The sequence below is a fragment of the Wyeomyia smithii genome, chromosome 1 (assembly GCF_029784165.1).
Source record: "Wyeomyia smithii strain HCP4-BCI-WySm-NY-G18 chromosome 1, ASM2978416v1, whole genome shotgun sequence".
In the NCBI taxonomy this organism is placed as follows: Eukaryota; Metazoa; Arthropoda; class Insecta; order Diptera; family Culicidae; genus Wyeomyia; species Wyeomyia smithii.
In genome coordinates, this window is record NC_073694.1 from 22,721,102 (window position 1) to 22,748,438 (window position 27,337).

A 27,337-nucleotide genomic window follows, 5' to 3' on the forward strand; every position below is an offset into this window, starting at 1 on the left:
GTGTAATCATCGACTCTAAGGTCAGATTTAACGGGCATATTTCCATGATTACTGCCAAAGCGTTTGCCACCTTAGGTTTCTTGAAAAGAAATACTAGTGCATTTCAAGATATCTATGCGCTCAAATCACTATACTGTGCTCTAGTCCGCAGCATTCTGGAATACGCTGTTGTTATATGGGCGCCATATCACGCTGCGCAACTAAACAGAATCGAAGCTATACAGAAAAACTTTATAAAATATGCTCTACGTGTCCTGCCCTGGAATAACACTGTTCACCTTCCGCCATACGAGGAACGATGTCAACTAATTAACCTGGAGCCACTGGCAGTAAGAAGAAAACTACTTCAGCGGCTTTTTGTATTTGGTTTACTCAATGGAGAAATCGACTGCAGCTCTCTGTTAGGTTCTATTGGTATTACCGTTCCACGGAGGCAGCTGCGAAATTACACGCTGCTGTGGCAACATACTCATCGTACCAACTACGCTTATAACGCACCATGGAATATGTGCTGCCGAGTTTTCAACGAAGTTTGTGACGTCTTTGATTTTAATATCAGTAAAAGTACTTATAGACAAAGAATTCAACACCTAGACTAAGTAAATATCTGTACAACTTTTTGTTGAAGATTGACCAATAAATTAAATTGAATTAAATTAAATTAACTCCGAAAATCTTGAAATTTTATGATATTTAAAGGAAAAAAAACCTAACCTCTCAACCCTCCGTTACAGGCACTATTATATTTTGTACAAAGCTCTTTGTAATATCCCATTAAAAAAATATCGCTAGTCATGGTGTGAGTGAAGCAATGTTAACGACATAAGTTTCCTACAATGATTACTTTTTCCTATTCAATAACAATTAATTTCATTTTAATTGATAGTAGTAAAAAATAATTCATCGATTTTCGGCTAAAAAAATTTTTTTTGAGATAACACCAGATCTCGACGTATTATGCATTTTTAAATAATTTGGCATCAAAAAAAGGTCGACTTTCCCAAGTTCATGTACCATTCGCGAATTTCCCAATTTGATGTAACCATAATGCCGACACACGAGGTACATTTTTCGTTTCCTTTTGTGATGCTCTGTTGCCAATACGTGCTCAAGGCGATTACCCGACTGCTAGCGCGGGTAGGTATTACGAACAAACAGCAACAGAAAAAGTATTCTGAGAAGATAGGAAAAAAGGTTGTACTTTTGGAATGCCTGGCTAGAAGTTTGAGGTAAAAGTTAGGCGACAATTGATCCCACGCAAATGTGGCAAAACTAGGGTGAGTGGCAAAATAAGAATGCATGGCATTATTGAGATGTCGAAAAGAGGGTAAATTTGATAAAATAGAAAGGATTGCTTTTTTGGAGTTCAAAAACAAGATAAATGTGCCGAAACTAGGATAAAATAGTTGAATTATAAGTCTAAAAATAGAGTACTCGTGTCAGAACTAGGACAAAAGGCTTTATTGGGTGCCGAAACAGAGATAACCTCCAAAACTAGAATAGTTGATTGTAATAGGGCCCTACATTGCATTAGAAAGAATTACTTGTTAAAACTAGGATAAATGGCTTCAATAACCAAAAATTGCGCAATCATAAACGACGAAAATGAAAGTAGTTTTGCAATCCTTAGAAATACAGGCAAAATAAAAGGTTGATTTAAGGAAGTTTTTATGTAAACGATATACCAGATCGTAACGCAAAAAAAAGATAAAACAAAAAAGGCAAAACCAAGCTTCAAGAAAAAATGTTGATGCTAAATCAAGTTTCTGAACAAAAATTTCATAGCGCGTTCGATTAGCAGAGTGCCTTGTAAGACTGCAGAATTTAAAATTAAGCCTGTACATCATTCATCTGTGAGGACAATATTTTTAATATTCCTTTGCCCAATTTAAGCTATGCTTTTGTGAAATTTTTCATTTATTCCTCTGTTATGAACCTCACTTTGCTACCGAACATTTTTGAGATTAGCGAGAAATCATTTTTTCAAACTCAGGTTTTCGCTAAAAAAATTCATACATTATTTCACATTATTTGAAGATTTTTTGTCGTTATGAATTTTTATTTTGTTGTTACTTCTAGAACTTTCAAAAACATTATGAAAACTCATCCTTTTGTCTACAACTTTTAATCAACTTTCAAGCTAATCTTAGCAACTTTCAGTACTTATTATAATTTAGTATATTTTCAAATATTTGACAAATTTTTATGTTTATAATATTACCTCAAAATATCATCAAAATAAAAATAGCAAATTACTTTGCAGTTGAATCGCAAAGAAAATAATTTTCTTCTCTAGAACTTACTCCCAATACTTTTCTTGAAAAATGTCAAGATGTCGAGTCTTTTTTCAAGAATCATTCAGAAATTTGGCAATAAGGAAAATCCCTAATAAGTACAAAATAATAAAAAAAAGTTCTCAGCCACGCCTTGGTCTTCATGTCATTCACTGCTGAACCTCCTGGCAACCTGCCGCGTGCAAATTTTTCTCGAATATCCTCCCCATTCGCCGCTCTCTCGCTACACAAGGAAACACGTTCACCGCAGTAAAGGTAAAACAAAGTATAATTATTAAGTTTCTTGTCAGACTTTTCAAAAAATCCGTGCTTCTAGCCGGCTGTTGGTTATAATTATGCAAAACTCTCATTCTCGATCCTCTTCCCCATTTCTCCAATTGCTCGCCGAGGTTGCTGCTTGTTAATTAAACCTAAATTGAAATTCCTTCCATCTATAAAAAAAACTGTGTAGAGTTCGTGTTTGTTTTGTGTGTGTATGGTTGATTCTAGTCTCCTGCATTCTTAACCAATAGAATAACAATTTCCTCCTCTTAACATTCCTCTACAATAATGACACTCTCTGTCTCACACACGCACAGTTGCACTGCGCCCTGGTTAGCGCGCCTGATGGAAGTACTTTTTCTCACTCACAGCTTTTTCGCGCCTATAACATCTACAGCTACAACTAGAACATTTAAATCGAGGAATCAACCAAAACGGAACTGATTTCCTCCTGAACCAAAAAAGAAGAACAAAATCTAAAACTGAGAAGTCATCAACAAAATATCGAAACTAGCTCTAAACTTCCGAACGCAAGCTCACGATCAAAAACTAGTTAAAATATCGGTGGTGGCTAACTGATTCTTCGTGTCCTTCTTCTAGTGTTTTTTTTTACATTGTGAATTTGCCTGTTCCGTGTATAAAGTGTGGAAGGAATGGTGACTTACCCTGCTGAGCGTTTACCGTTGGAATCGTCACAGCAAGGGGTTTTGCTCCGACGACGGATCATGCTCCGAATACTGCCGATGGCGCTGGTCCACCTACGTCAAACACTTTTGCGCCTCTGCAGCAGTCGCTCGTTGGCGCCATCTTCCGAGGCGGCGGCGGTCGTATCCGAAGGCACCGAAAGCCGCCGTTGATTTCGTCGTCCTTCGTCTCTGCTGCGTCGTCGCTGGTCATTGATTTTTCTTCGATTTGCTGCTGAACTTTTTCCCGAACGGGAATGGCAACTTTCGTCGTCCTCGTCCTCGCTTGACGTCCTCGTCGACGGTGGATGAATCGGTTGAACAGTTGTCCAGGTCCGTTCCGGCGTGGTGTCCACTAGCTGATGCAAGGCCGCCGGAAGCGACACCACTGTCGCTTTGCTGCTGCTGCTGCTGTTGCTGCGGGTGGTGTGACTGGAGCTGTTGATGCTGCTGATGTCCTCGGCTAGTGCCAGGCTGCTGCTGCTGCTGGGCAAGGTAGTAATCAGTGAGCTGCTGGAGCTGTAGCGTGGATGCGGCGGAAACGGAACCGCCCCCTGATCCCGCCGGCGACGACGCAACGCTCGAAGATGTCGGTGGAAGAGATAGCGATGGGGATCCCAGGGGGACCAGGTCGGTGTCGGACGAGCGGACCAGCGAGAAGAGGCTGGAAAATAAACAAAAATGTGTTAAAATTGAGCATAAATTAGAAAAAAAGTGTCTATAATCTATCATAAGCTTTGATTTATGTCTGAGTTAAATATGAGGTTTGCAACTGGCAGCACGATTACAACGATAAAGCTAATGAATTTAACGATATTTTGACTGAAAGCTTCAAAAACTTCGGTATCATTCGAATCCACTCATGAAAAGTTAGTAAATGTTTCCACATAGGTTTGTTTTGTCTTGCGTAAACATTTCCTATTGTGTACCTATTAATAATAGCCAGCAATTGAATCTTAATTGAATTAACCTTTTCTAGCCTTTAGAAGATTATTTTCAATATTTTCAACTCAATTTTGGATTATTTTCTCGTTTACCATTTTCCTTCAGATATGTGTTTTCGCTGTTCTAGGGTAAATTTTAGTTAGTTTTCTTCTCCATGCTTTTCTGACCTTTGCAATCTTAAGCTAATTTTGGAATCTTTTTTTTTTTTTTTCTTGACTTTTCTGACCTATTGAAGCAGGTTTTCAAAATTCTGAACTCAATCTGAACTGTTTTTTTTGTCTTTTCTTCAGAGACGTCTTGTCGCTATTCTATGCTTAGTTTTTTTTTTTTAGTTTTAAATTAGTTTATTTGACACGGCACGATACATTTTCTGTTTTACTGAGCCAAGTACAATTCGTTTTAATTCTACGTTAGCAGGGAAAAGAGGGAGGCCTTTTCTTTATTCTCGCGGCCGACTACGAGCTAGTGGGGATTTAAGGTGAGAGGAGGGGAGATACAATTTTGACTTAAAACTATTTTGGAACTTTGTTTTTCAACTGGTAGAGCAATTGTATTCTTGTTTGTTGTGGGTTCAAAATATTTGTGTAAGCATAGTTGCGGGCTCTTCGTTTCCGTGTCTTCAGCATAGCATATTTGTATCCTTAATCTGACAAATAGACAAAGAAAATTTTAAATTTTAATGTCAGCGTTTTTCAGAAAGCAGTATAACTGTGTCATGTACTGGAGATCACCGCTTCCCAGAATGTCTCTAACGGGTACGTTCGGTTGTTTTCCTCGGGCCCGAAGGGAATCTATAAGCTCGGACCTAACACCACAGTATTCGGTACACGACCAAACAACATGCTCGATGTCATGGTAGCCATCGCCACAAACGCAGTGATTACTGTCTACAAGCCCTATACGAAAGAGATGCGTGTTTAACGTGTAGTGATTGGACATAAGTCTAGACATCACGCGAATGAAGTCCCGACCTACATCCAACCCCTTGAACCATGCTTTCGTTGATACCTTAGGAAAAATGGAATGTAGCCACCGTCCCAGTTCATCTGAGTTCCATGATGATTGCCAACTGTTGAGTGTTCTCTGACGCAAAATGCTATAAAATTCATCATAAGCAATTGGTCTTTCATAAATATCGCCATCAATAGCACCCACCTTAGCTAAAGAGTCAGCCTTTTCGTTACCCGGAATCGAGCAATGAGAAGGGACCCACGCTAAGGTAACCCGGTAATTTTTATCTGTTAAAGCACTTAAAAACCACCGTATTTTCCCCAGGAAATACGGGGTGTGCTTCACAGGCTTCATCGATCGCAGAGCCTCAATGGCACTGAGACTGTCTGTGAAGATGAAGTAGTGGTCTGTGGGTAGGGTTTCGATGATTCCAAGAGAGTACTGAATACCAGCAAGTTCTGCGACGTACACGGAAGCAGGAGCATCGAGTTTGTAGGAGGCGGTAAAATTTTCGTGGAAAACACCGAAGCCAGTGGACTCATCTAGATTAGATCCGTCAGTGTAAAACCTTTTATCATAACTAACATGTTTGAACTTATTCGAAAAAATCTTAGGGTTCTCTTGCGGTCGCAATTGATCCGGGATACCAGAAATGTCTTGTTTCATGGTGGTGTCGAAAAATATAGCATTATTAGAAGTATCTAAAAGTGCGACATTGGAGGAATCGTATGAAGAAGGATTAATATCTTGAGCCATATAGTCAAAATATAAAGTCATAAATCTGGATTGAAATTGAAGGTCGACCAACCTCTCGAAATTTTCAATTACTAATGGGTTCCTAACTGTGCATCGAATTAGCAACCGGTAAGAGAGATTCCAAAAACGATGTTTCAACGGAAGAATACCCGCTAACACTTCAAGACTCATCGTATGGGTCGACTGCATGCAACCCAAGGCAATACGCAAACAACGATATTGTATTCTCTCTAATTTTATAATGTGCGTGTTCGCGGCGGAGCGGAAGCAGAAACAGCCGTACTCAAGAACTGACAATATCGTTGTTTGGTAAAGCCTTAGAAGGTCTCCTGGGTGGGCTCCCCACCAGGTTCCGGTAATCGTACGAAGAAAATTAATCCTCTGTTGGCATTTTCGTGTCAGATACCTAATATGACAAGCCCAGGTGCATTTAGAGTCGAACCAGACCCCGAGATATTTAGCGACTAAAACCTGAGAGATCGTTTTACCCGTTAGTAGGAGCTGCAGCTGAGCTGGGTTATGCTTCCTAGAAAAAACGACCAACTCAGTTTTCTCCGGAGAGAATTCGATACCCAGCTTAAGAGCCCATTCAGACAAATTGTCTAAGGTATCTTGCAATGGTCCTTGCAGATCGCTAGCCTCGCTACCAGTAATGGATACAACGCTATCGTCTGCAAGTTGCCTTAGCGTGCATGAATTTGCAAGACATTCATCGATGTCATTGACGTAAAAATTATATAAGAGAGGACTTAAACATGAGCCCTGGGGAAGGCCCATGTAACTAATTCGGGAAGTTGTCGAATCGCCATGTGAGAAATACATATGCTTTTCTGACAACAGATTGAGCAAAAAGTTATTCAAATTTAGTGAAAGTCCCTGCGAATGAAGTTTCGCGCTTAAAACTTCTACAGAGACAGAGTCAAAAGCCCCCTTAATATCCAAGAACGCAGAAGCCATTTGCTCTTTTCGAGCAAATGCGAGTTGAATTTCAGTAGAAAGCAACGCTAGGCAATCGTTCGTCCCTTTGCCCCGGCGAAAGCCAAATTGAGTATCTGAAAGTAAACCGTTTGTTTCGACCCATTTGTCTAACCGTAAGAGGATCATTTTCTCCATTAATTTCCGGAGGCAAGAGAGCATTGCAATCGGCCTATATGAATTGTGATCAGAGGCAGGTTTCCCGGGTTTCCGAATAGCAATGACTTTTACCTCCCTCCAGTCATGCGGAACAATATTTAGCTCAAGAAACTTGTTGAACAAGTCCAACAAGCGTCTTTTTGCAGAGTCGGGTAGATTCTTCAACAGGTTGAATTTTATTCTATCTAACCCTGGAGCCTTATTGTTGCACGACAGGAGAGCCATTGAAAATTCCAACATCGAAAATGGAGGCTCTTCCGTAGTTACTATAAACGCGTCGCGAAAGGTTTTCTGTTCCGGTACAGAGTCCGGACAGACCTTTTTGGCAAAATCGAGTATCCAGCGATCTGAATACTCCTCACTCTCATTCGAAACGTCACGGTTCCGCATGCGCCTGGCGGTATCCCAAAGAGTGCTCATCGCTGTTTCCCTCGACAACGCGTTTACGAACCGCCGCCAGTACCCGCGTTTTTTCGCCTTTACTAAGCTCTTCATCTGCCTGCCCAGTGCCTCGTACTTTCGTAGTAGGTTGACAGTGCCGTACTCCCGGTAGTCCTTATACGCCGCGGACCTTCGCGCGTACAGCTCAGAGCACTCTTTGTCCCACCATTTGTTGGGAGGGCGTTGTCTAATCGTTACCCCGGGTATCGGTTTCGTCTGAGCTTGCGTCGCGGCGTCGATTATCAAGCCAGCTAAGAACGCGTATTCTTCCTCCGGAGGAAGTTCCTCGTGAGTCTCGATAGATTCCGCTATAATAGACTCATAACACTTCCAATCAATATTACGTGTAAGGTCGTAGGAAATATTGATTGGGTTCGGGGGAGTTGAACCATTAGCAATTGATATAACGATTGGAAGATGATCACTACCGTGGGGATCGTTGATTACTTTCCACTGGCAATCTAACGCTAGTGATGTCGAGCAGAGGGATAGGTCAAGCACGCTTTCACGTGCCGGAGGATTAGGTACGCGTGTCGCTTCCCCAGTATTCAAAACTGTCATATTGAAGTCGTCGATCAAGTTACAGATTAAAGAAGATCGGTTGTCGTCGTACAGCGACCCCCATAGCGAACAGTGAGAGTTAAAATCTCCCAAAATCAAAAAAGGTGCGGGAAGCAATTCTGCTATATCAAGGAGTTGCTTCTGTTCAATCCGCGCGGATGGGGGAATATATAACGAAACAAGGCAAAGGTCTTTTCCATTCATATTCGTTTGAATGGCAACAACTTCAATATTCGAGATCGAGGGGAGGTCAATTCTGAAAAAAGAATAGCACTTTTTGATCCCTAAAAGTACCCCTCCACCGTGTGAGTCTCGATCTCGACGAATGATGTTAAAATCGTGAAAAATTAAGTTGGTCATTTGAATTGAGAAAAGTTTCACAAAGCGCGAACGCATCACAATTGTATGTGTTTATCAAATGTGAAAATAAATCAAATTTGGGGATGATACTTCTGCAGTTCCACTGTAACACAGTGACAAAATTCCTAACCTCTTTCAACGTATTAGTCATCGAAAGATACGATAGCTGAAATGAGGGGCCAAGTTGCTGTGAGTTGCTTCAAAAAGGTTTTCACTGTTGGGAGAAGGGCAAGAAGAATGTTTTGAAGGGGATCTGGTATGTTGAATGTTTTAAATATCCAGTCCACAATATCAGAGAATTTTATGAACCCTGTTTCTTTTATGTCTTCTGATCGAGAAATGGGTGCCCGAGGGGTTTTTGGTGCCCCAGGAAGCGGTGGGTACTCCTGGTTTGATTTGAAATTAAAACCGGGGGGTACTTGCTTCGGTTTTTCTTCACCGCTTCCTTTTTGTGTTGTCTTATTGGTCATTCCGCTAGGGGTTATCTTACGACCTTTACGAGAAAGATTAGGAGAGTTGAGCATTCTCCTCTTCCTAGATCCCTCTGGCAAGGCATAGGAACACCCTTCGACGGGATCGTCAGATGTACCCTCATCGGTTGGCAAAAAGGAAAAGATGTTTCCTGTCGAGGGTGGCTCAGCCCTCTTAAGCATTTCTGCAAAAGAGCGCTTTGATCGTTCCTTAAGGGAACGCTTAATTTTTTCCTCGCGCTGTTTGTACGCGGGACATGCCGGAAGGTCATGCCGAGTTCCCTCGCAATAAAGACACTTTTCAGTATCCCCACTGCAAGCGTTCTCAGCATGATTGCCTCCGCACTTGCTACAGCGTGCCTTGTTGCAGCAGTAGGTGGCTGTGTGACCTAACTGCTTACAGTTTTGGCAATGCATGACCCGCGGTACGAACAGGCGTACAGGTAGACGAACCCTGTCCAAGCGGACGTAGTTCGGCAGCGCGGATCCGGCGAATGTTACTCGGAAGGAATCCGAAGGGAGGAATTTCTTCTTCCCTTCTTCGATGGATACTGAATGCAATTGCTTGCAATCCAGTATCTTTACACTTTGCATCAAGGGGTTTTTAAAGCAGCCAACTCCATGACGCAAAATGTCATCGACAGTGAGATTCCCCTCGGTAACCACACCGTCGATTTCTACATCCTTGGCAGGGATGTACACGCGATACTCTCTCGTGAAGAGCTCGTAGCCAGCAATTTCGTTTGCTTGCTTCAAGCTACTCACGACAACTCGCAGTTTGTTCGGCCTCACCTTCGTAATCTCGGTTACGGCCGAAAAATGTTTTGCCAGGTCTTTGCCAATTTGGATAATATTCAATGGCTTCTTTATGGGCCGGAAAAAAACAACGTAGGGACCGCCAGCGGCATCTGGGTAAGCTTTTACCCGTACTTCCGGTACTCTTGGTACAGGACTTGGCAAAGGGGAGGGCACAGGGGAAGGTAGGGGTGTGCTGATGGGAGAAATTTCAATTTCTTCCCCGTTTGTTTCCACCTCCAGGAAAAGTTGCACCTGCATGTCGTCCATTTTGCGGGAGCGTTACGCTCTACCGCACACAAACGATAAATATTCGAATATGGGGGGGGGTTCAAGTAGTTGATGTTAAATTTTAAAAACAATTTTTCAATCTACAATGGATCAAATAAAAAAAAAAGACAGTAATACTAATACTAATAACAATAGTAATAATAATAATAATAATAATAATTATAGTAATAGTATTAATAATAACAATAATAATATCAATAATAATATTAATAATAATATTATAACATAGTAATAATATTGATAATAATAGTAAAAATTCTAAAGGTAATACTTCACCGAACGTCTAAGTCACGACCTCACGGCTGATAGTAGGATTAATCGAGCGTCTCCGCAGAACAAACAATGACGATCCAGCTTCGTGTTGAGACACAGTGGCCGTGTCCTACACGCGACCTTGTAGATGCCACTTGTAGTTGACTTCCACTCGCTCGATCGTATGATGGTCCGTGCTGCTAGCGGGGTAACAGCGGTGCGGGAGAATTATTCTTGCTGATATATCAGCTGCGTATCGAATCACTGGCGGGGTAGCCTGCCCCTACCAGTGTGCAGATGTTTCTGCCGATATATAACAGTCTATTGTTATTGCGCAGCACGAGAACTAATCGACAAAAAAACACCCGTACGATAACTCGTGTATTGTTATTTTGCGAACTCAAACGGAGATAAACAATTTGCGTCTAATCGAGACGAAAGCAAAACAACGAATGTATTCTATGCTTAGTTCTAGATCATTTTTAACTAAGTTTTATCATTTTATTATTAGTTTTTTTAAGCTTCAAAAGCCTTTTTCTACTATTTTGAACTCATTTCAATTTATTTTATTGATTTTGGCATTTCAAACCTTTCTTTATTATTATAAGTCTTTGGGCCTTTTCTAACCTTCAAATTTTTTTTTCAGGAATTCTAAACAATATTTTAAAATTGTCGTGTTTGACCTTTTCATTCCAAAACGGTTTTCACTATTTTTAGCTCAATTCCAAATCATTTGTTTTTCTGGAACATTTCCACTATTGTTTGCCAGACTTTTCTAGCCTTTAGAAACCTTTTTGACGTAGAGCTACGTTTTACTTTAGCATACCACACAGGGATGCAAACTGAAAAACTGGGACGAAATTTTTTTCCTTTTCAAATGCTTATAGGTCGGTTGGTTTTCAACCGATTTTCTTCATTCTTGCAGCAATCGATTGGAAAATTATACCCGCATCTGCCCAAATGCAGAAAAATGTTCTTTGAATCTACGAACTATTGCACTATTGAAAATTGTCAAGCCTTGTTGAAATAAAAATAACGTCCTCTGATTGGTCACTTGCTGCTGTGTGTGCATGATATGGTGTCATGTGTGTATGTGTGTATGTGTGTATGATATGTTATGATGTGTGTATGGTATGATGATATGGTATGATGTGTGTGTGTCTATGATATGGTATGATTTGTGTGTGTGTATGCTGTGTATGGTTTTTAACTCGGCACGATCTGCTAACTGCTGAATCCGGTTCACGAAATTCACAACCCTTCATTAGTAGACATTATAACTCATTACCCAAGTAAAAATATTGGTTTTATCAAAGTTTTATAGCGCTCAATACAACCAAAAAAGCGCTATAAAACTTTGATAAAAACAGTTGTGTTACTAGGGTAATGAAACACTCAATGCATTTGTTGATAGTGTACGTAGTTCTACGTCATTTATGCGGTCGTGTCTTGGCTACAACCTCCTACTTTTTTCTCGTTCAATTCATGATTTTTCATCGCTCATGGCCCTTTATAACCTTAAACCTGAGAAATTGTCTTACATGCACTTTCTAACCTTCAGAAACGTCTTTTTGCCGTCCTAAACTTAAATAGAAAACTATTTTTCTTCTTCTGGCATTTCTGAGCTTGAATTGGGGTCATTATCATTTTTATGAATTTCAGAAGAGTTTTTTGCTGTTCGAGCTAAATTCTGGACTTTTTTTTGCTCCTTCAGAGTAAAGTAGAACCTTTTTCTATAATACTCTTCGAAACTAAAGCTCAAATTACAAAACTCTTATGAAATAACCAGGCAACATTTGACAACAGAAAAAATAAAAAGAACTAACAAATTAAATCAAACTATAAAGTCAATAAATGTTGCAATAGAGGTCCTTTAGAAAAAAAGGAAGAAGGAAATTGTACAAATTGTACAATCCAAAATATGACAAGCAGAAAACAAACAAATATTTTCAAATCTTATATATAAAATAAAGTTACATATGTGCGACCGCTCATAACATTACAACGGAGCGTCTGATTTGAGCTGGCTTTGTTTTGTTGTGTTCGTCTTTGTTCAAGGCACATTGTTACGGCGAGAAAACTAAGAAAATTCAAAGGAAAATGGTAAAATTCACGAAAATAAAATTTCCACACAACGAAGAAATGAGATTGCAGAAGGCGCAATGAACAACAATATGACAGCAATTTAAAACAGGTGACTCTCGACAGTTATTTTGAAATCATCCTTTAAAAGCTACCACCGAAAATTAAAGCTAAATAGGAGTACACTCGATTGGTGGCTGCCGTCACGGTAATCAGTTGAACTATCCAAACATATAAAAATACAGCTCTGTCTGTCTGTCTGTCTGATCCATAGAGGCTTGGAAACCACTAAACCGATAGGCGTGAAATTTTCTATATAGGGGTTTAAGGGGCCGAGAAAGGTGACTAAGATAGTTCGAGACCCGTCCCTTTTAACACCCCTCCCTCTTTTATAAGGGAGGGGTCCCATACAAATAAAACACAAATTTCGCACAACTCGAGTACTAACCAAGTAAACGGAACCAAATTTGACAGGTGAATATTTTAGGGGTAATAAATATGTCCATAATAGTTTGACACCCCTCCTGCTTCTGGGAGGGTGGGATGTCCTACAATTGAAACTAAAATTTTTTCACAACTCCAGAACTAATCGAGTAAATGGAACCAAATTTAGCATGTGCCGGTTTTTGGGGACAAAAAATATTTTAATTGTGGTTCAACACCCCTCCCACTTCTGGATGGGAGAGCTTGAGATGGGAGAGTGGTTTGATACTCCTGCGTACTCTGGAAGCCTACAATGATCGGGTCGATGCACAGTAGCCAAAACTCGACTCCAGACGCCATTTTTAAATTTAAGATGGGAACTTCCGGTTTCTAATATGGGTATTTCCGGAATCGTAATGGTGCACTGAAGCCACAAGTCGACCTCAGACAACATTAGAATTGTGAGATGGCAACTTCCGGTTTCTGGAAAACAGCCGAAAATGGCCGATTTCTATCCAATATGAGTACTTCCGGAACCAGAATGGTGGCCAGAAGCTAAAAATCGATCACAAACACCATTTTGAATTCTAAGATGGCGACTTTCGGTGTCTGGAAAACAGCCGAAAATGACCAAATACCACCCAATATGAGAGTTTCTTTAACCAGTATGACGTTCAGAGGCCAGAATTTTTCTTCAAATGTCACTTTGAAATCCAAGATGGTGACTTCCGGTTTCTGGAAAACAGCCAAAAATGACCAAATACCGATCAGAATCAGAAGCTAAAAATTTACCACATACACCATTATAAATTGTAAGATGGCGATTTTTGGTTTCTGGAAAACAGCCGACCGATGACCAATTAACACCCAATATGGGTGTTTCTTCAACCGGAGCTACACTCTGGGGCTAAAAATTGTCTCCAAATGCCATTTTGATATCCAAGATGGCGACTTCCGGTTTCGGAAAAACCGCCGAAAAAGACCAAATATTACTTAATATGGATATTTTCGTAATCGAGATGATGCATAGAAGCCAGGCATTGACCCTGGACACAATTTTGAATTCAAAGATGACCACTTTCAGATTCTGGAAAACTACAAAATTACTGAATACCACCCAATATGGGTATTTCCTGAATCAAATTGATGCCAGAAAAACAGCTGAAAATGAGCGAATACCACTCAATATGGATATTTTCAAAATAGAGGTGATGTACAAAAGCCAAAAGTTGAGGATGTTGTCATTCTGATAAAACCAATCGTTTCAAACGATTTGCCTTTTGACTTTGATTATAACTTATGACCGATTCGTCGTGCATTTGCAGACTATAAACAAATCGCAAGGAATCAATGAATTTGGAATATTTAAAATTACTAAATTAAACACAAAAATGGGCGAGACGAAGTTTGCCGGGTCAGCTAGTATCGTATATTTTAAACGTAAGCAGATTTCAGAATTTACGCGTTTTTACGCGAATTTAGGAATTTACGCGAATTTTTCAGAAAAGCCGTTTTTTCGCGGTATGTTTTTATTAGCTTTTCGTGTTCAAATCGTGGATTTAGGCTCCAATTACTGAATGTTCACTGATTCGGCCTAACTTTTTTATACTTTTTCTTGATTTTCAGCCTGATTCGCATGCGGAAATAACACAGCTATCGATTCTTTTTCGAAAGAATTTAACGAAGTGATTAAAGCAAGGGAGTTTTTTCTACGCAGATTTCGGAATTTACGCGTTTTTTCCGCGCTACGTATCCTCCACGTAAAAAAAAGTCTTTAGTGTACTACATAAGAGAATGATTACATTATTCTTCCAAATGGGGGAAAGGTGTAGTATACTAATCGAAAAACGTGCCCATTATTATAACCCGAACACGATACCATCGCTAGCATCTGTAAGCTTACGCACGAAATATGGAGTTTACGTTTACGCGTGCTAATGTAGCGTAACGTAACTTCGGGGAAATTTGGGTCAGGAGCTCTATAACAATGTTTTAGAGAAAAACTTTCTTAGATAAAGTTGTTACATATGATAAAGTAATTATTGATTTTTTTTTAAATTTAGGCTGATCCAAACTTTCGATGAAATCAAGTATAAGTCTATTTTATATTTGGAGACATGAGAAAAAGTAGTTCTAAGTTCGTTAATTTTAACCCGTAAAGACCCGGAACGGAACTTGATTTTTGAAAATGCTCGTTCTCAGTACTGGAACGACCGATTTGGGTAAACTTGACCTTTTATTCAAGGGGAATAGTTGTTCTAAGTTTTGGTAAAGGTGCCACCCCTCTGGACCCCTCCCCGTTTTTGTGAGACGCAAATATGTCTGTGTTTTTTTTTTTCTAATTTTTCAAACAGATTGAGCAACACTGGGAATTTTCATACGTGTCAACTGCTCCATGTATCAAATCATGTCAGGTGGATGTAATATGGTATGTAAGAGTGAATTTCGGAGTTTCCAAATTATTTCAGTACAAAATCACAAAACTACGAATTTTTAAAAAAATTCAAACAACAAAACCGTTCTTCAAATTTTAAGCTCTTAATTTTTGCGGTAAGGTCTCCTGAATCCATACGTGATGAAATATTTATTTTAGCATGCAAACATTTTGAGAAAAACCAGTTTAAATTCACTAAAGTACGTAATTTCATGGGAACCTAATTTTCTCAGTCTCCCACGGTAGGTTTCAACTAAGCTCTTCAATTTTCAAGCTCTATATTTTAAGAGTAACGTGTTCTGAATCCAAAGCTGCTGAAAGATTTATTCTAGCATACACAGATTTAGAGATCTAAAGGGGTCCAGAGGGGTGGCACCTTTACCAAAACTTAGAGCAACTATTCCCCTTGAATAAAAGTTTAAGTTTTCCCAAATCGGCCGTTCCAGTGCTGAGAACGAGCATTTTCAAAAAGCAAGTTCCGTCCCGGGTCTTTACGGGTAGAGCAACTTTGTATAAAAAAGTTTTTCTCTATCTTTGAAAATAACAGAATTGTATTGAAAAAAACACATTTATACACTGTAATTTTTTCATTACAATTTTCACATTAAAAGCGTCTTTGAACGACTTTTAGGACTTTGAAAAGAAACAATTTGTAATGCTGGCATCGCGAATATCTCAATTTTACTTAATGTTTTTATGAACAATATATCAATCTCATTTGTTTGTCATTCTTTTTAGGTCAAGCATAAAAGTCCTAAAAGTCGTCCAGAAACAGTTTTAATGCGAAAATTGTAAATAAAAAAAATTACAGCGAAAAATATGCTTTTTCAATCTAAGTCGTTTTTAAAGATAGAGAAAAACTTTTCCTACAAAGTTGCGTAAAATTAACGGAACTATTATATTGTAGAACAACTTTTTTTTCTATCTACAAAGATAAAAACATAATATCTTCGAAAATTTGGGTCATCCTTATTTCTGATAATTTTTAAATAAGCGCTTAATCATATGCAACCATTTTGCAGAAGAAATTTTTTGCAGAAAAAATTTTTCTCTAAAAATTGCTATCTAACCCTAAATACAAATTTCCCCCTTAGTTCGAATTCTGGACCATTGTGGAATGTAGACCCACGAGAAGGCACAACACGTCCTGATAGTATGTCTGAGAGTTCTCTTCAAGTGCTTCAAGAATGTACATTTAAAGTTTGGAGAAAATTTGCGTGTTTCTGTGAAGAGATGACTGATTTTTTTTTTGCAAGTTTTGAATTTTTGGGTGACGAAATACACTAAGGTTTTTTCTACACGTAATTCTGAAATTCTCGTAAAAAATTTTGAAATTTACGCGTTTTTTACGCGGATTTTTCAACAAAGTCGTTTTTTACGCGGTATGTTTGTTCAAATCGCGTATTTAGAGTGTCCGATGATGTTACATAAGCCAGTTACTGAATATTCCCTGATTTGGCCAAACCTTTCTATAAGTTTCCTCGATAATCAGCTCGATTCGCAAACGGAAATACCATTGCTATTGTTTTTTTCTTTCGAAATAATTTAGCAGAATTGAATAAAAACTCAATGAAGTTTTCCACGCGGTTTCAGAATTTACGCGGTTTTTTACGCGGACTTCAGAATTTTAACTGTTTTCACGCGTTTTTTTACCCCCGCGTAAAAAACTCTAGTGTATATTGAAAAAACGTGAAATTAGTATAATTATTTGTTTTGAAACACTGACGAATTATTATTTGTTTTCCGAAATTATTAAAATGTAAGCCAAATTGTAAAAGATTGATTTTTGGAGTAACACAAAAGAATGGTTATATCATTCTTCCAAGAGGGGGACAGGTATAGTATACTTATTAAAAGACTTGCCCATTCGTATAACCCAAACACGATGCCGTCGCTAGCACCTTTAGGCTCACGCACGCTGTATGAAGTTTACGTTTACGCATGATCGTAACGCCAGTTTATTACTTCGCATAAATACCTAGGCAAATCCTTTAAAAACCAGTTATCAACTATAATTAAACGATTAATCGAGCGTCATAATCTCATAGACTTTTCGCTTTGTCCTAATTCCGGCGGGATCAAGTCATGATTTTTATTTTTGACCTTTGAGAACGTTTCCTCTATTCTGAACTGAAGTGTTTTTCTCAAGTCTCTTGAAACCTTTATCCACTACTTTAACTACTGACATTTTTTTCTAAGTTGTGCCTTTCATTAACTTGAGATAGTGAAATGTTGAATTTTCAGACTCTCGAATTTTGTATTTTAACTTAATGAACTCTCTGGCTGGACTCTAGAATACTGAAATTATTGGATCCTCGCCCATTTGAAATCTTACACTCTTTAGCATTTTTTTCAGGAATGTTAAATTGGACTTGTTCAAACTCGCGAACATTTGGACTCATAAACTCTTGACTCTTAGAATCTAGGATATTTTGGACTTTTGAGCTCTTGTACCTGTGGACTATTGGATTCTTTTAATCCTTTCCTCAGGAGTTAAAATTTTCTTAAACTGACGAGGGAACATTTTTCCATAGCTTTCAAGTTTTCCACTAACCACTATTTTGCGGTCAATGTAATATCAATATTGACCTTTAGAAGCGTTTTTTTATTCCGTTCTCAATTTTTTAAGCCCTTAGAAACATTGTTTTTGCTACCCAGACTTCAATTTGGGATCAATTTCGATTTTCATTCTACTAAGCTTAGATTACAATCATGTTTTGTTGAGAAGCGATTCCATTTTCGAGAGATTTTAATGTGTTTTTTATTTTTCAACGGCAGAAGAAATTATTCCTATCCTGAGTGAGGCGATTTTCAATTATTGTGAACTCAATTAGGGTACATTTTTCTATTATAGAATTTCCAGACATGCAGAAGTATTTTTCACTATTTTGGGCTCGATTTTAGACCGTCAGAGGTTATTATTCACCAGAGCATTTGCTTCATCTTTTCTGGTTGCTTGTTGTAACGAGTTCTAACTGACACGAGTCTTGATATAATCGTTGGTTTGTAACAGAAGTGTGTGTGTCTCCTGATGTACTCTTGTTAGTGATTATACTCTAGCACTCTACAAAGCTTCTATCTATTATGCATAAGTTATTCAAAACCACTATTTGAACTTACTATAATGTTCTATTTTTGATGACGAACAATAAATTCAAAAAATTTAGCATAACAGACAACTAAAAAGTTAATAAAAAATGATAGCAGGAAAAAGGCGGTAAAGCTCAACTAAAAACTGGCACTTTTACAAAAAAAAACGAATACTAAAATGAGCTGAACACTACTCTCACTCAAAAAAAACTAAAACAACGCGGAACACACTCACGGTTTCTCATCTTTGCATCGTTCGAACGACTCAAAAAAAAACTGGTTTTGTCCTTACAGCTACGAAACTTTTTTTTTCGATAAATACACTCTGTATCACTGTAACTCAGTGTGGAAATACTATCTTCTTCAACGTGAACTCTGCTTGCTGCGGATTCGTCATCACACTACTAATTGGAATAATAGGGATCGGTAATATCACTTTTGCTACTACTGTTACTACTGTTCTTATCCTGCTGCAGCAGATTGTAACGTCTGGGACGGAGAGAAATGGATAGAATAAACTTTTTTTTTGCTAACAATAAAATACCAGGTTAAGCAACCAAATTTTAACTACAAGGACATCAAAACAACTATTTTTTTACAAATCATCCTTACCTTTGGGAAGACATCGTTTTCCGGGGTGGTGGCATCGGAGTCTTCCCCAGACCGCTAGACGCGGTCTGGGGCAGCTTGACCGGAGCCTTTTTCCCACGGGGCGGCACTATCCGCTCGGTCGACGAAGAGATCAACGTTTCATCGTGTAAACTTTGAGAACTACACCGAGAAAAAAGACAAATAAATTGAAGAAAAAAATCCTACACACACACGCCAGCATGCAAATTTTGACTCACCTATCGTTTTTATTCGGTTGCGGTCCAGCAAGGCTGCTGTGAAAAAACGGCGACGATAGCGGTGAAGAGGGTGTGGTCGAGGAAACCGATCCGGAATAGTTTAGGCTGTTGCTACTGTTACTACTGCCGCCATGATGGAACTGGTGAAGTGACAACGTCGGTGACGAATGCAGCTGCTGGCCGTACGGATGATGACTGTTGCTACCCAGATAGCCCATCGCCGTAGATGGCGTAACGATTCCGCTGTTCAGTGGGTTCAGGGCACCAAGCTGCAAATGCGAAGTGCCCGGGGCTCCACCACCAACGATAAACGTCACGGTGTCACGTTCGGCCCGTTCGCCGTCATCGCTGGCGGAAGAATCGTCCCGAGTGCCGCGGCAAATTCCATCGTACAAACCTGGTAGAGTTTTTTCCCCGGCGTGACAGGACCAAGCAAAATACACGAACAAACGATAAACATGGAAGAGAAAAAGAAAAAATAGCGAAACGGAAAAGTACGTTACCGAAAAAAAGTACTAGACAGCACGAATAAAGGAGAACTTCGCTCGTTGTTGATGAGAAAATGATTGAACGAAAATGAACACTACACTAACAAAACTAGGTGACAAACTAATTGTGAAGCTGCGAAAAATTGTACAGTGCGTCACGTTTGCGAAAAGAAAGTAACAGACTGTGCCGAAAACCAACCAATCAAAACTAAACTAATTAGAGTTAGAAGTGCGCATGTAAGGTTAGATGAGTTACATGGTGCCTTAGAACGCACACAGGGTGTGCAAATCGGAAACAGGTTCCCGGTTGAAAATCGAAGTTGATAACTTACTACACAGAACAATTTCATCAGCTGATATTGTTTTTGTTCAGACTTTGGTTGATTATGCACTATTATGAACACTTAACCTAGTTTCGTTCTGAAACAACCTGACTACTGCGATCTCGTATCGAAAACTATGTATCTATTTCTCACAGGGTGACCGAACATCTTGAAATGTTAAATACTCAAACTCTGTACTCTTAGTTTTTCAGATTCTTGTACTCTTAGATTAAGCCATTCTTGGGCTATTGAATTTCTGTGTTCTCGGAATCCTCAAATCTAAAAGTTTACGACTCTTGAAATTTTTTAACGTTGAATTGATTAACTCTACTGATTCACGCTTTGGACTTTGGACTCTCGGATACTGGAATTCTCGAATCCCCGACCTGTTTTGCCAAATTTAGAAAAAAAAATTAATTTGACAAAATTTCTATAACTTAAAAAAATTGATTTTCTTTTTTCAAATTCACTAGGTTTAAGATTTGCCAAAAATATTAAATTTGACAAAATTATTGAAGTTTAACCAAATTGGAAACAATGGATAAAAAGTTGAAATACGCATTCCTGGAAATCAAAAAACCAAGTCCATACTCCAGAAATATTAGATTCTTGAATTGGGTTTTAAAATTCGAACCTCTGGAATTTTCAAAACTTCCGGTTTGTACTCTTGAATTCTTGAAATCTCAGAATTAGTCCAAGATACAAGAATCAAACATCAAACATTTAGGTTGTGAGTACTCTAGAAATTTCCCTTCTACAGTTTGATTCCTGGTCCAGTTAATTCTTGGTCCATGGAATTCAGTAACTGGACTCTTGATTTTTCCTCGTGATCCCGTGAATTATAGGATGTTTAATTCATTATCTCTCAATTCTGGGTTTTTCAGGTTCTGGACTTGAATCTTATTCTATTGGAAGTTTGATTTTTTGCACCATTGAACTTATCGATCCTCACTCTTAAAATCCTTAGACTCTCGAAGCCGTAGATGCCAGAATCCAGTTTTAGATCCAACAATTTCATGAAATTTTAGGCATCCTTTGTACTCTGAAAATCTGAGGCTCTTAGACTCCCAAATTTGTTTCCCGAATTCTTAGCCTCGTAAGTTACATTCTCAAACAATGTATCTTTCAGACTTGAAGACTCGTAGAATCTTGACCTTATGGAACTTCTGGACTGAACTTTATTAAGCTCTTACAGTTCTGAATAATTGAAAGTTACTCAGTTTCTCCGAATCTCTTACTCTTACATCGAGACTCCTGCATTTTGGAATGCTTGCCATTTTTAACTCTTGAATCCTTCATACTTAAATTTTGTTGCGTAAATTATACGTAAATTTTGTTAGGTAAAATACATGAAATCTGGCTGAATCTAAAGAAAAAATATATTCTTTACAATTGGAAAATCAAATGTGTCAAAGTAAAAAAAAAAAAGTAGGATTCAATGTAATTAATTTGAAGTGGTTATTTATATAAAAATTACCAAAATTTTTAATACAAGCACAATACAAGCACACAAAAAATTTACAGTTAATGAAAAAAAAAACGTCAATAGTTGAGAAAATTTGAAAATATTATAAAACTTGTGAACAAATTTTGAAAAATTGGAAAATTTTAGCGAAATATGTAAAAAATGCAAAATTTGTCATGATCTGTGAAAGTTTCCATCATGCAAAACTTCCATGGTTGGGCCCATAATTATAGAAATCTTCACCGCAGCAGCACGCTCTTCTACGTCCTGGTACAACTTGACTCCACCCACACATTTGGCGATCTTTTCAACTAGAGGTCTGGTAAAAAACAAACTCTAACAGTGCACTAAGCCTCGTTTGTTCAGTGTAGGTCTTCTGAGTTGTCTATGTTAGTGTTTGGTCAGAGTTAGGCAGCTAAAGTAGAAAAAAACTTTTTGATGGATACGAAGTATATCGCTTGGTAGTGTTTCACCAAAAACAACCCTTGTAAGTCAGAATGAACTAATCTATTTCTGCGCCCTAGATGTACGGTAAATGGTGAGTTGACAACCTGGAACGAGCGTCAAACATAGCTTCGGCCCTCACAAGATCCTATCTCACACCTCCACGAGTCATATGATTACACTAGACTGCCGGTTGAAACATGGATACAACTGGTTGGTGTTGCCTGGGCAATGTTGTCATCCGACAATAGCTAAGTGAGAAGGTGCGACGCTATTATTGGCGCGTTAACCATATTCCGGCGGTGGAGGAAATGCTTCGCCAACCCGAGCGTCTGTTCACTAAGATGGTGCGGCTCAAAACAGCGTCTGATCTCCATGTTAGGAGCGGCTGATTACCGTCCTGGTGGCAGCGTGGGACTCTAAACAGAGCTGACACGATGGTCCCCCGGCGAGACAGGGGGTTGGGGAAGGCCCAACGAGCCGCCCCGGAAAACAACATGTTACAAACAACGTAAGAGATAATACGGATCGGAACAATCGGAATGGACCAAGGCAACGAAATAAGGACTACGATTGGAAACTTGGGACATGGAACTGCAAATCGCTCTGCTTTCCAGGATGCGACAGGATAATTTATGACGAGCTACATCCACGCAACTTCGAAGTCGTAGCGCTGCAGGAACTTTGTTGGACAGGACAGAAGGTATGGAAAAGCGGGCACCGGGCGGCTACTTTCTACCAGAGTTGTGGTACCACCAGCGAGCTGGGAACCGGCTTCATAGTACTGGGTAAGATGCGCCAACGCGTGATAAGGTGGCAGCCGATCAACGCAAGGATGTGCAAGTTGAGGATAAACTACAGCATCATCACAGTCAACTACAGCATCATCAACGTGCACTGCCCACATGAAGGAAGACCCGACGACGAGAAGGAAGCGTTCTACGCGCAGCTGGAGCAGGTCTACGATAGCTGCCCGCGACGGGACGTGAAGATCGTTATTGGGGACTTGAATGCTAAGGTAGGACGGGAGGCAATGTACAGACCGGTAATCGGACCAGATAGCCTGCATGCCGTGTCTAATGATAACGGCCATCGGTGCGTAAACTTTGCGGCCTCCCGTGGTATGGTAGTCCGAAGTACCTTCTTCCCCCGCAAAGGTATCCACAAATCCACCTGGAGATCACCCGACCAACAGACAGAGAACCAAATCGACCACGTTTTAATCGACGGCAGGTTTTTCTCCGACATCATCAACGTTCGCACCTACCGCAGTGCGAATATAGATTCGGACCACTACCTAGTAGCTGTGTGCATGCGCTCAAAACTATCGACGGTGTATAACACCCGCCGAAGTCGAACGCCGCGACCAAATATTGAGCAACTGCGGGACGCCGAGGCTGCACAGTAATACGCGCAGCAGCTGGAGGCAGTGCTACCTACGGAAGAGCAGCTTGGCGCAGCTACCGTTGGAGATGGCTGGAAAAGCATCCGATCCGCCATAGGTAACACTGCAGTAGCGCTACTAGGTACAAGGGCCCCGAATCATAGAAATGACTGGTTTGACGGCGAATGCAAACGGTTAGTCGAGGATAAGAATGCAGCACGGGCGAGAATGCTGCAACACCGTACGAGAGCGAACGTGGAACGATACCGACAGGCACGGAACAGCCAAAACTCAGTCCTCCGAAGGAAGAAGCGCCAGCTCGAGGACCGAGATCGCGTAGCGATGGAAGAGCTGTACGTAAGTTTTACGAGAAGCTGAACAGCTCCCGCAAAGGCTTTGTGCCGCAAGCCGATATGTGCAGGAGCTTGGACGGCAACCTCCTAACAGACGAGTGTGAGGTGATCGAAAGGTGGAGGCAGCACTTAGACGAGCATCTAAACGGCGATGCAGTAGAGCGCGAGGACGGTATGGCAATTGATCTTGGTGCACGAGCAGAAGACATCAGAACTCCAGCCCCCGATCTTCTGGAGGTGGAGGAGGAGATTGGTCGGCTGAAAAACAATAAAGCTGCTGGAGTGGACCAACTTCCCAGCGAGCTATTGAAATACGGTGGAGAAGCACTGGCTAGAGCCGTGCACTGGGTCATTGTCAAGGTTTGGGAGGAAGAACGAGTACGCCGCCTACAAGGTACTCTCCCAAATACTTTGCCGTCGACTATCACCATTTGCGAAGCAGTTCGTGGGGCACTACCAGGCGGGATTTATGGGTGCCCGCGCCACCACGGATCAGATATTCGCGGTTCGGCAGGTTATGCAGAAATGCCGCGAATATAACGTGCCCACACATCATTTGTTCATCGATTTTAAATCGGCGTACGACACAATCGATCGGGACAAGCTATGGCAAATTATGCACGACTACGGATTTCCGGACAAACTGACGCGGTTGGTCAAAGCGACGATGGATCGAGTGATGTGTGTAGTTCGAGTTTCGGGGGCACTCTCGAGCCCCTTCGAAACCCGAAGAGGTCTAAGGCAAGGTGATGGTCTCTCGTGCCTACTGTTTAACATTGCCCTGGAAGGTGTCATTAGAAGAGCGGGGATTAACACGAGTGGCACGATATTCCAAAAGTCGGTTCAAATGTTTGGTTTCGCCGACGATATTGACATTGTGGCTCGGACCTTTGTGTAGATGGCGGATACGTACATCGGACTAAAGGCTGAAGCCAAACGGATTGGACTGGTCATCAATGCATTGAAGACGAAGTACATGAAAGGAAGGGGTTCACGAGAGGACAGTGCTAACCTCCAACCTCGAGTTCAAATTGGTGGTGATTAAATCGAGGTGGTTGACGAGTTCGTGTATCTGGGCTCACTGGTAACTGCCGACAACGATACCAGCAGAGAAATTCAACGGCGCATTATGGCAGGAAATAGTGCATACTTTGGTCTCCGGAGGACGCTCCGATCGAGTAGAATTCGTCGCGGCACCAAGTTAACCATCTACAAGACACTGATCAGACCGGTAGTCCTCTACGGGCATGAGACATGGACTATGCTTGCGGGAGGACCAACGCGCCCTTGCGGTCTTCGAGCGGAAGGTGTTGCGTACCATCTCCGGTGGACTGCAGATGGAAAACGGAGTGTGGAGAAGGCGAATGCAGGAGCTACTTGGGGAGCCATCTATGGTTCACACCGCTAAGATAGGCAGGTTGCGGTGGGCTGGGCATGTTGTAAGGATGTCAGACGACAGCCCGGTAAAGATGGTTCTTGAAACCAATCCGTCAGGGACGAGACGGAGAGGTGTACAGCGGGCAAGGTGGATCGATCAGGTGGAAGACGACCTGCGGACCCTACGCAGACTGCAGAGCTGGCGAACTGCAACCATGGACCGAGTGGAATGGAGACGACTCTTACGTACAGCAAAGGCCACACCACGGCTTGGGACTGTTTGGTAAGGTAAGGTAAGATGTACGGCATCGAACACATCAAGAGCCGACTGTTTCATGTTTGCCTAAATGTTTTAAACTTGTTGATTACCGTTTCGAGTGAGTTGCTTTTTTCAATGTTTTATCGTGTAATTGTTGGCGTACTGCAAGTCCAATTGTAACGTAAAATTTTCAATATATTGTAGACCCTTATGATGTCCCCATAAAAAGTCCGAAACGTCGATGATGAGCGAATAGCAATCAATCCATTTAATTAAACTGCAAGCCGAAATACCAAAACCTCTTGCACAGACAAGAAGACACTCGATGACGATTTCATCGACCAGAAAAATAAAGATTATTTTGAAATTTTGCTTAGTGGGCAGTAATGCCGCTAGTGTCGCTATAAGCAAGTGTGCACATTCATTATCAAAGACAAAAATTGTTTCTACGAAAATAAGTTAGTAGGCAATAAGCTCACACGGTGGCGCATGAGTGTACACGTAAAAGTTGAAGTCTTGTACAATCATTGTGTCTTCCCGATTCGCACAAATGTTGCACAGAAATCGCACAATAAATGTGTGAAACGCATAACGCAACAGTTGTACTGCGAATACATTGACATAGAATGAAATCAGAATATGTATCATATACCGACACTTTATTTCTCACGTCGAGTGTATTAGTGACTGTTACTCATGGAGCAGTGCAAGCAGCAAACAACAACATGTGAACTCACTAGATTTAAATAGCTATAACACTCGATCGATTTATCTCGATGGATTTGGTCATTAAAAAGTACCATTGAATGATTTGTAAAAAAACGAAACAAAATTCTGTTCACAACATTTTGTAATCAACGCTAGCTTCACCGCAAAACTAGCAAAACCCTCCATTCCACAAAGCCACAAAAGCGTTGCTGATTTTTTATGGCAACACTTGTAAATTGTGTGATGTGTTTTGTCCTTCTGTGCACGCGCTTTTTTCTCAAGCGACGAGAGAAATTTCTCTCTCGCTCGTAAAATTTCCATGTATGTGCGACAAGACTAGACAAGTCACATACAATTTGCAGGTTGCTCTTTCGGTTCGGATTGCGACGCGCAAAGCGATATCTCGTTGCTTCACGAAATGAGCGAGACACCCGTGCGGTAGCATATGTCTCGTCCTCAAGCAGAAAGGAGGAGAATGGTTTTGCTTCTCGCTCGCTTTGCAATGCTGCTTGATACCAGTTGAAACTGTTTAGGTGTAGTAGTTTGGACCTGCCAAATACATTGGAGAAACGCTAGAGCATTAATTGCGTTATGCCCAACACGCAATTATTGTACTGGTTCCGAACTACATCAACAATTGCGCTAAAAACGCACAATTTTGTACTGGTTTCGCACAATTCAACTTTTGCGTGTAACGTTTCGAATAAGGACGAAGTATTTTTCTTCGAAGAGCCTCGTCTGTTTGTCTGTGCCCCTTGTATTAAACACCAATTCCAGTCAAAATAATTCCAGTCGAAAATAACTAACAGTTTATTATCAGAGCGTACGAGGCTACGATTTGTACTCGTAATAAGGCTTAAAATTGGAATTGGATTTGGAATCAATTTTCACTTTCAGCCCGGTGTCCCGTGTGAACTGAAATTGGGATACGAATTAAGACGTGGATTTTACTCGGATTTACCCGAATAAGTACTTGAAATTACACCCGGATTTAGACTTTGATATGAATTTAGACTTCAACTTATACGTGGACTTGAATTTGGACTTTTATTTTGGACTTGGAGTTGGGTTCTTCAATGGAATCATAATAAGACCAGGATTTCAATTGAAATTCGATATGAACTCGGATTTTAATTCAGATTCAATCTCTTATCGAGATTTGGAATCGGACTTGGACACGGATTGGAATTGGATTGAAACTCGGATTTACATACGGGTTAAGATTTTAAACTTGAATTTGGAGTCGGATTTAAAGTTAATGACCCATATTTTTTGGTATATTGGTTTTAGTGGAAACTACCTCTCCCAGTAGTTTAATTAGCCAAACACCACGTCGAAGACATCGAAGATTGCGGGTTCGAGTCCCGTCTGGACGAGGGAAATTTTTTCTAAGCCTAAATCACATCCTCAGCATGTGTTCATTTTTCGCATCCTCGAATAAATCACTTACGTTGCCCACTTCACA

The 27,337-nt window shown here is 40.3% G+C and overlaps 1 protein-coding gene across 6 annotated transcripts in view; it reads right to left on the bottom strand.

The window, feature by feature from the left end:
- Positions 1 to 2,539: 2,539 nt before the first annotated feature.
- Positions 2,540 to 27,337, bottom strand: part of LOC129718804 (stromal interaction molecule homolog) — a 75,881-nt gene continuing 51,083 nt past the window's right edge. For 3 of the 6 annotated variants that reach the window (XM_055669894.1, XM_055669893.1, XM_055669895.1), the window contains exons 8-10: positions 19,072 to 19,468; positions 18,836 to 18,994; positions 3,311 to 3,902 (exon numbers count right to left, since the gene is read on the bottom strand). In XM_055669894.1, coding sequence (XP_055525869.1) covers positions 3,449 to 3,902; positions 18,836 to 18,994; positions 19,072 to 19,468 — 1,010 coding nt within the window. In that variant the 3' untranslated portion in view covers positions 3,311 to 3,448. Of the gene's footprint in view, positions 3,903 to 18,458; positions 18,713 to 18,835; positions 18,995 to 19,071; positions 19,469 to 27,337 lie in introns of those variants that run through there. The other 3 variants (XR_008727049.1, XM_055669896.1, XR_008727050.1) reach the window with 3 other exon arrangements.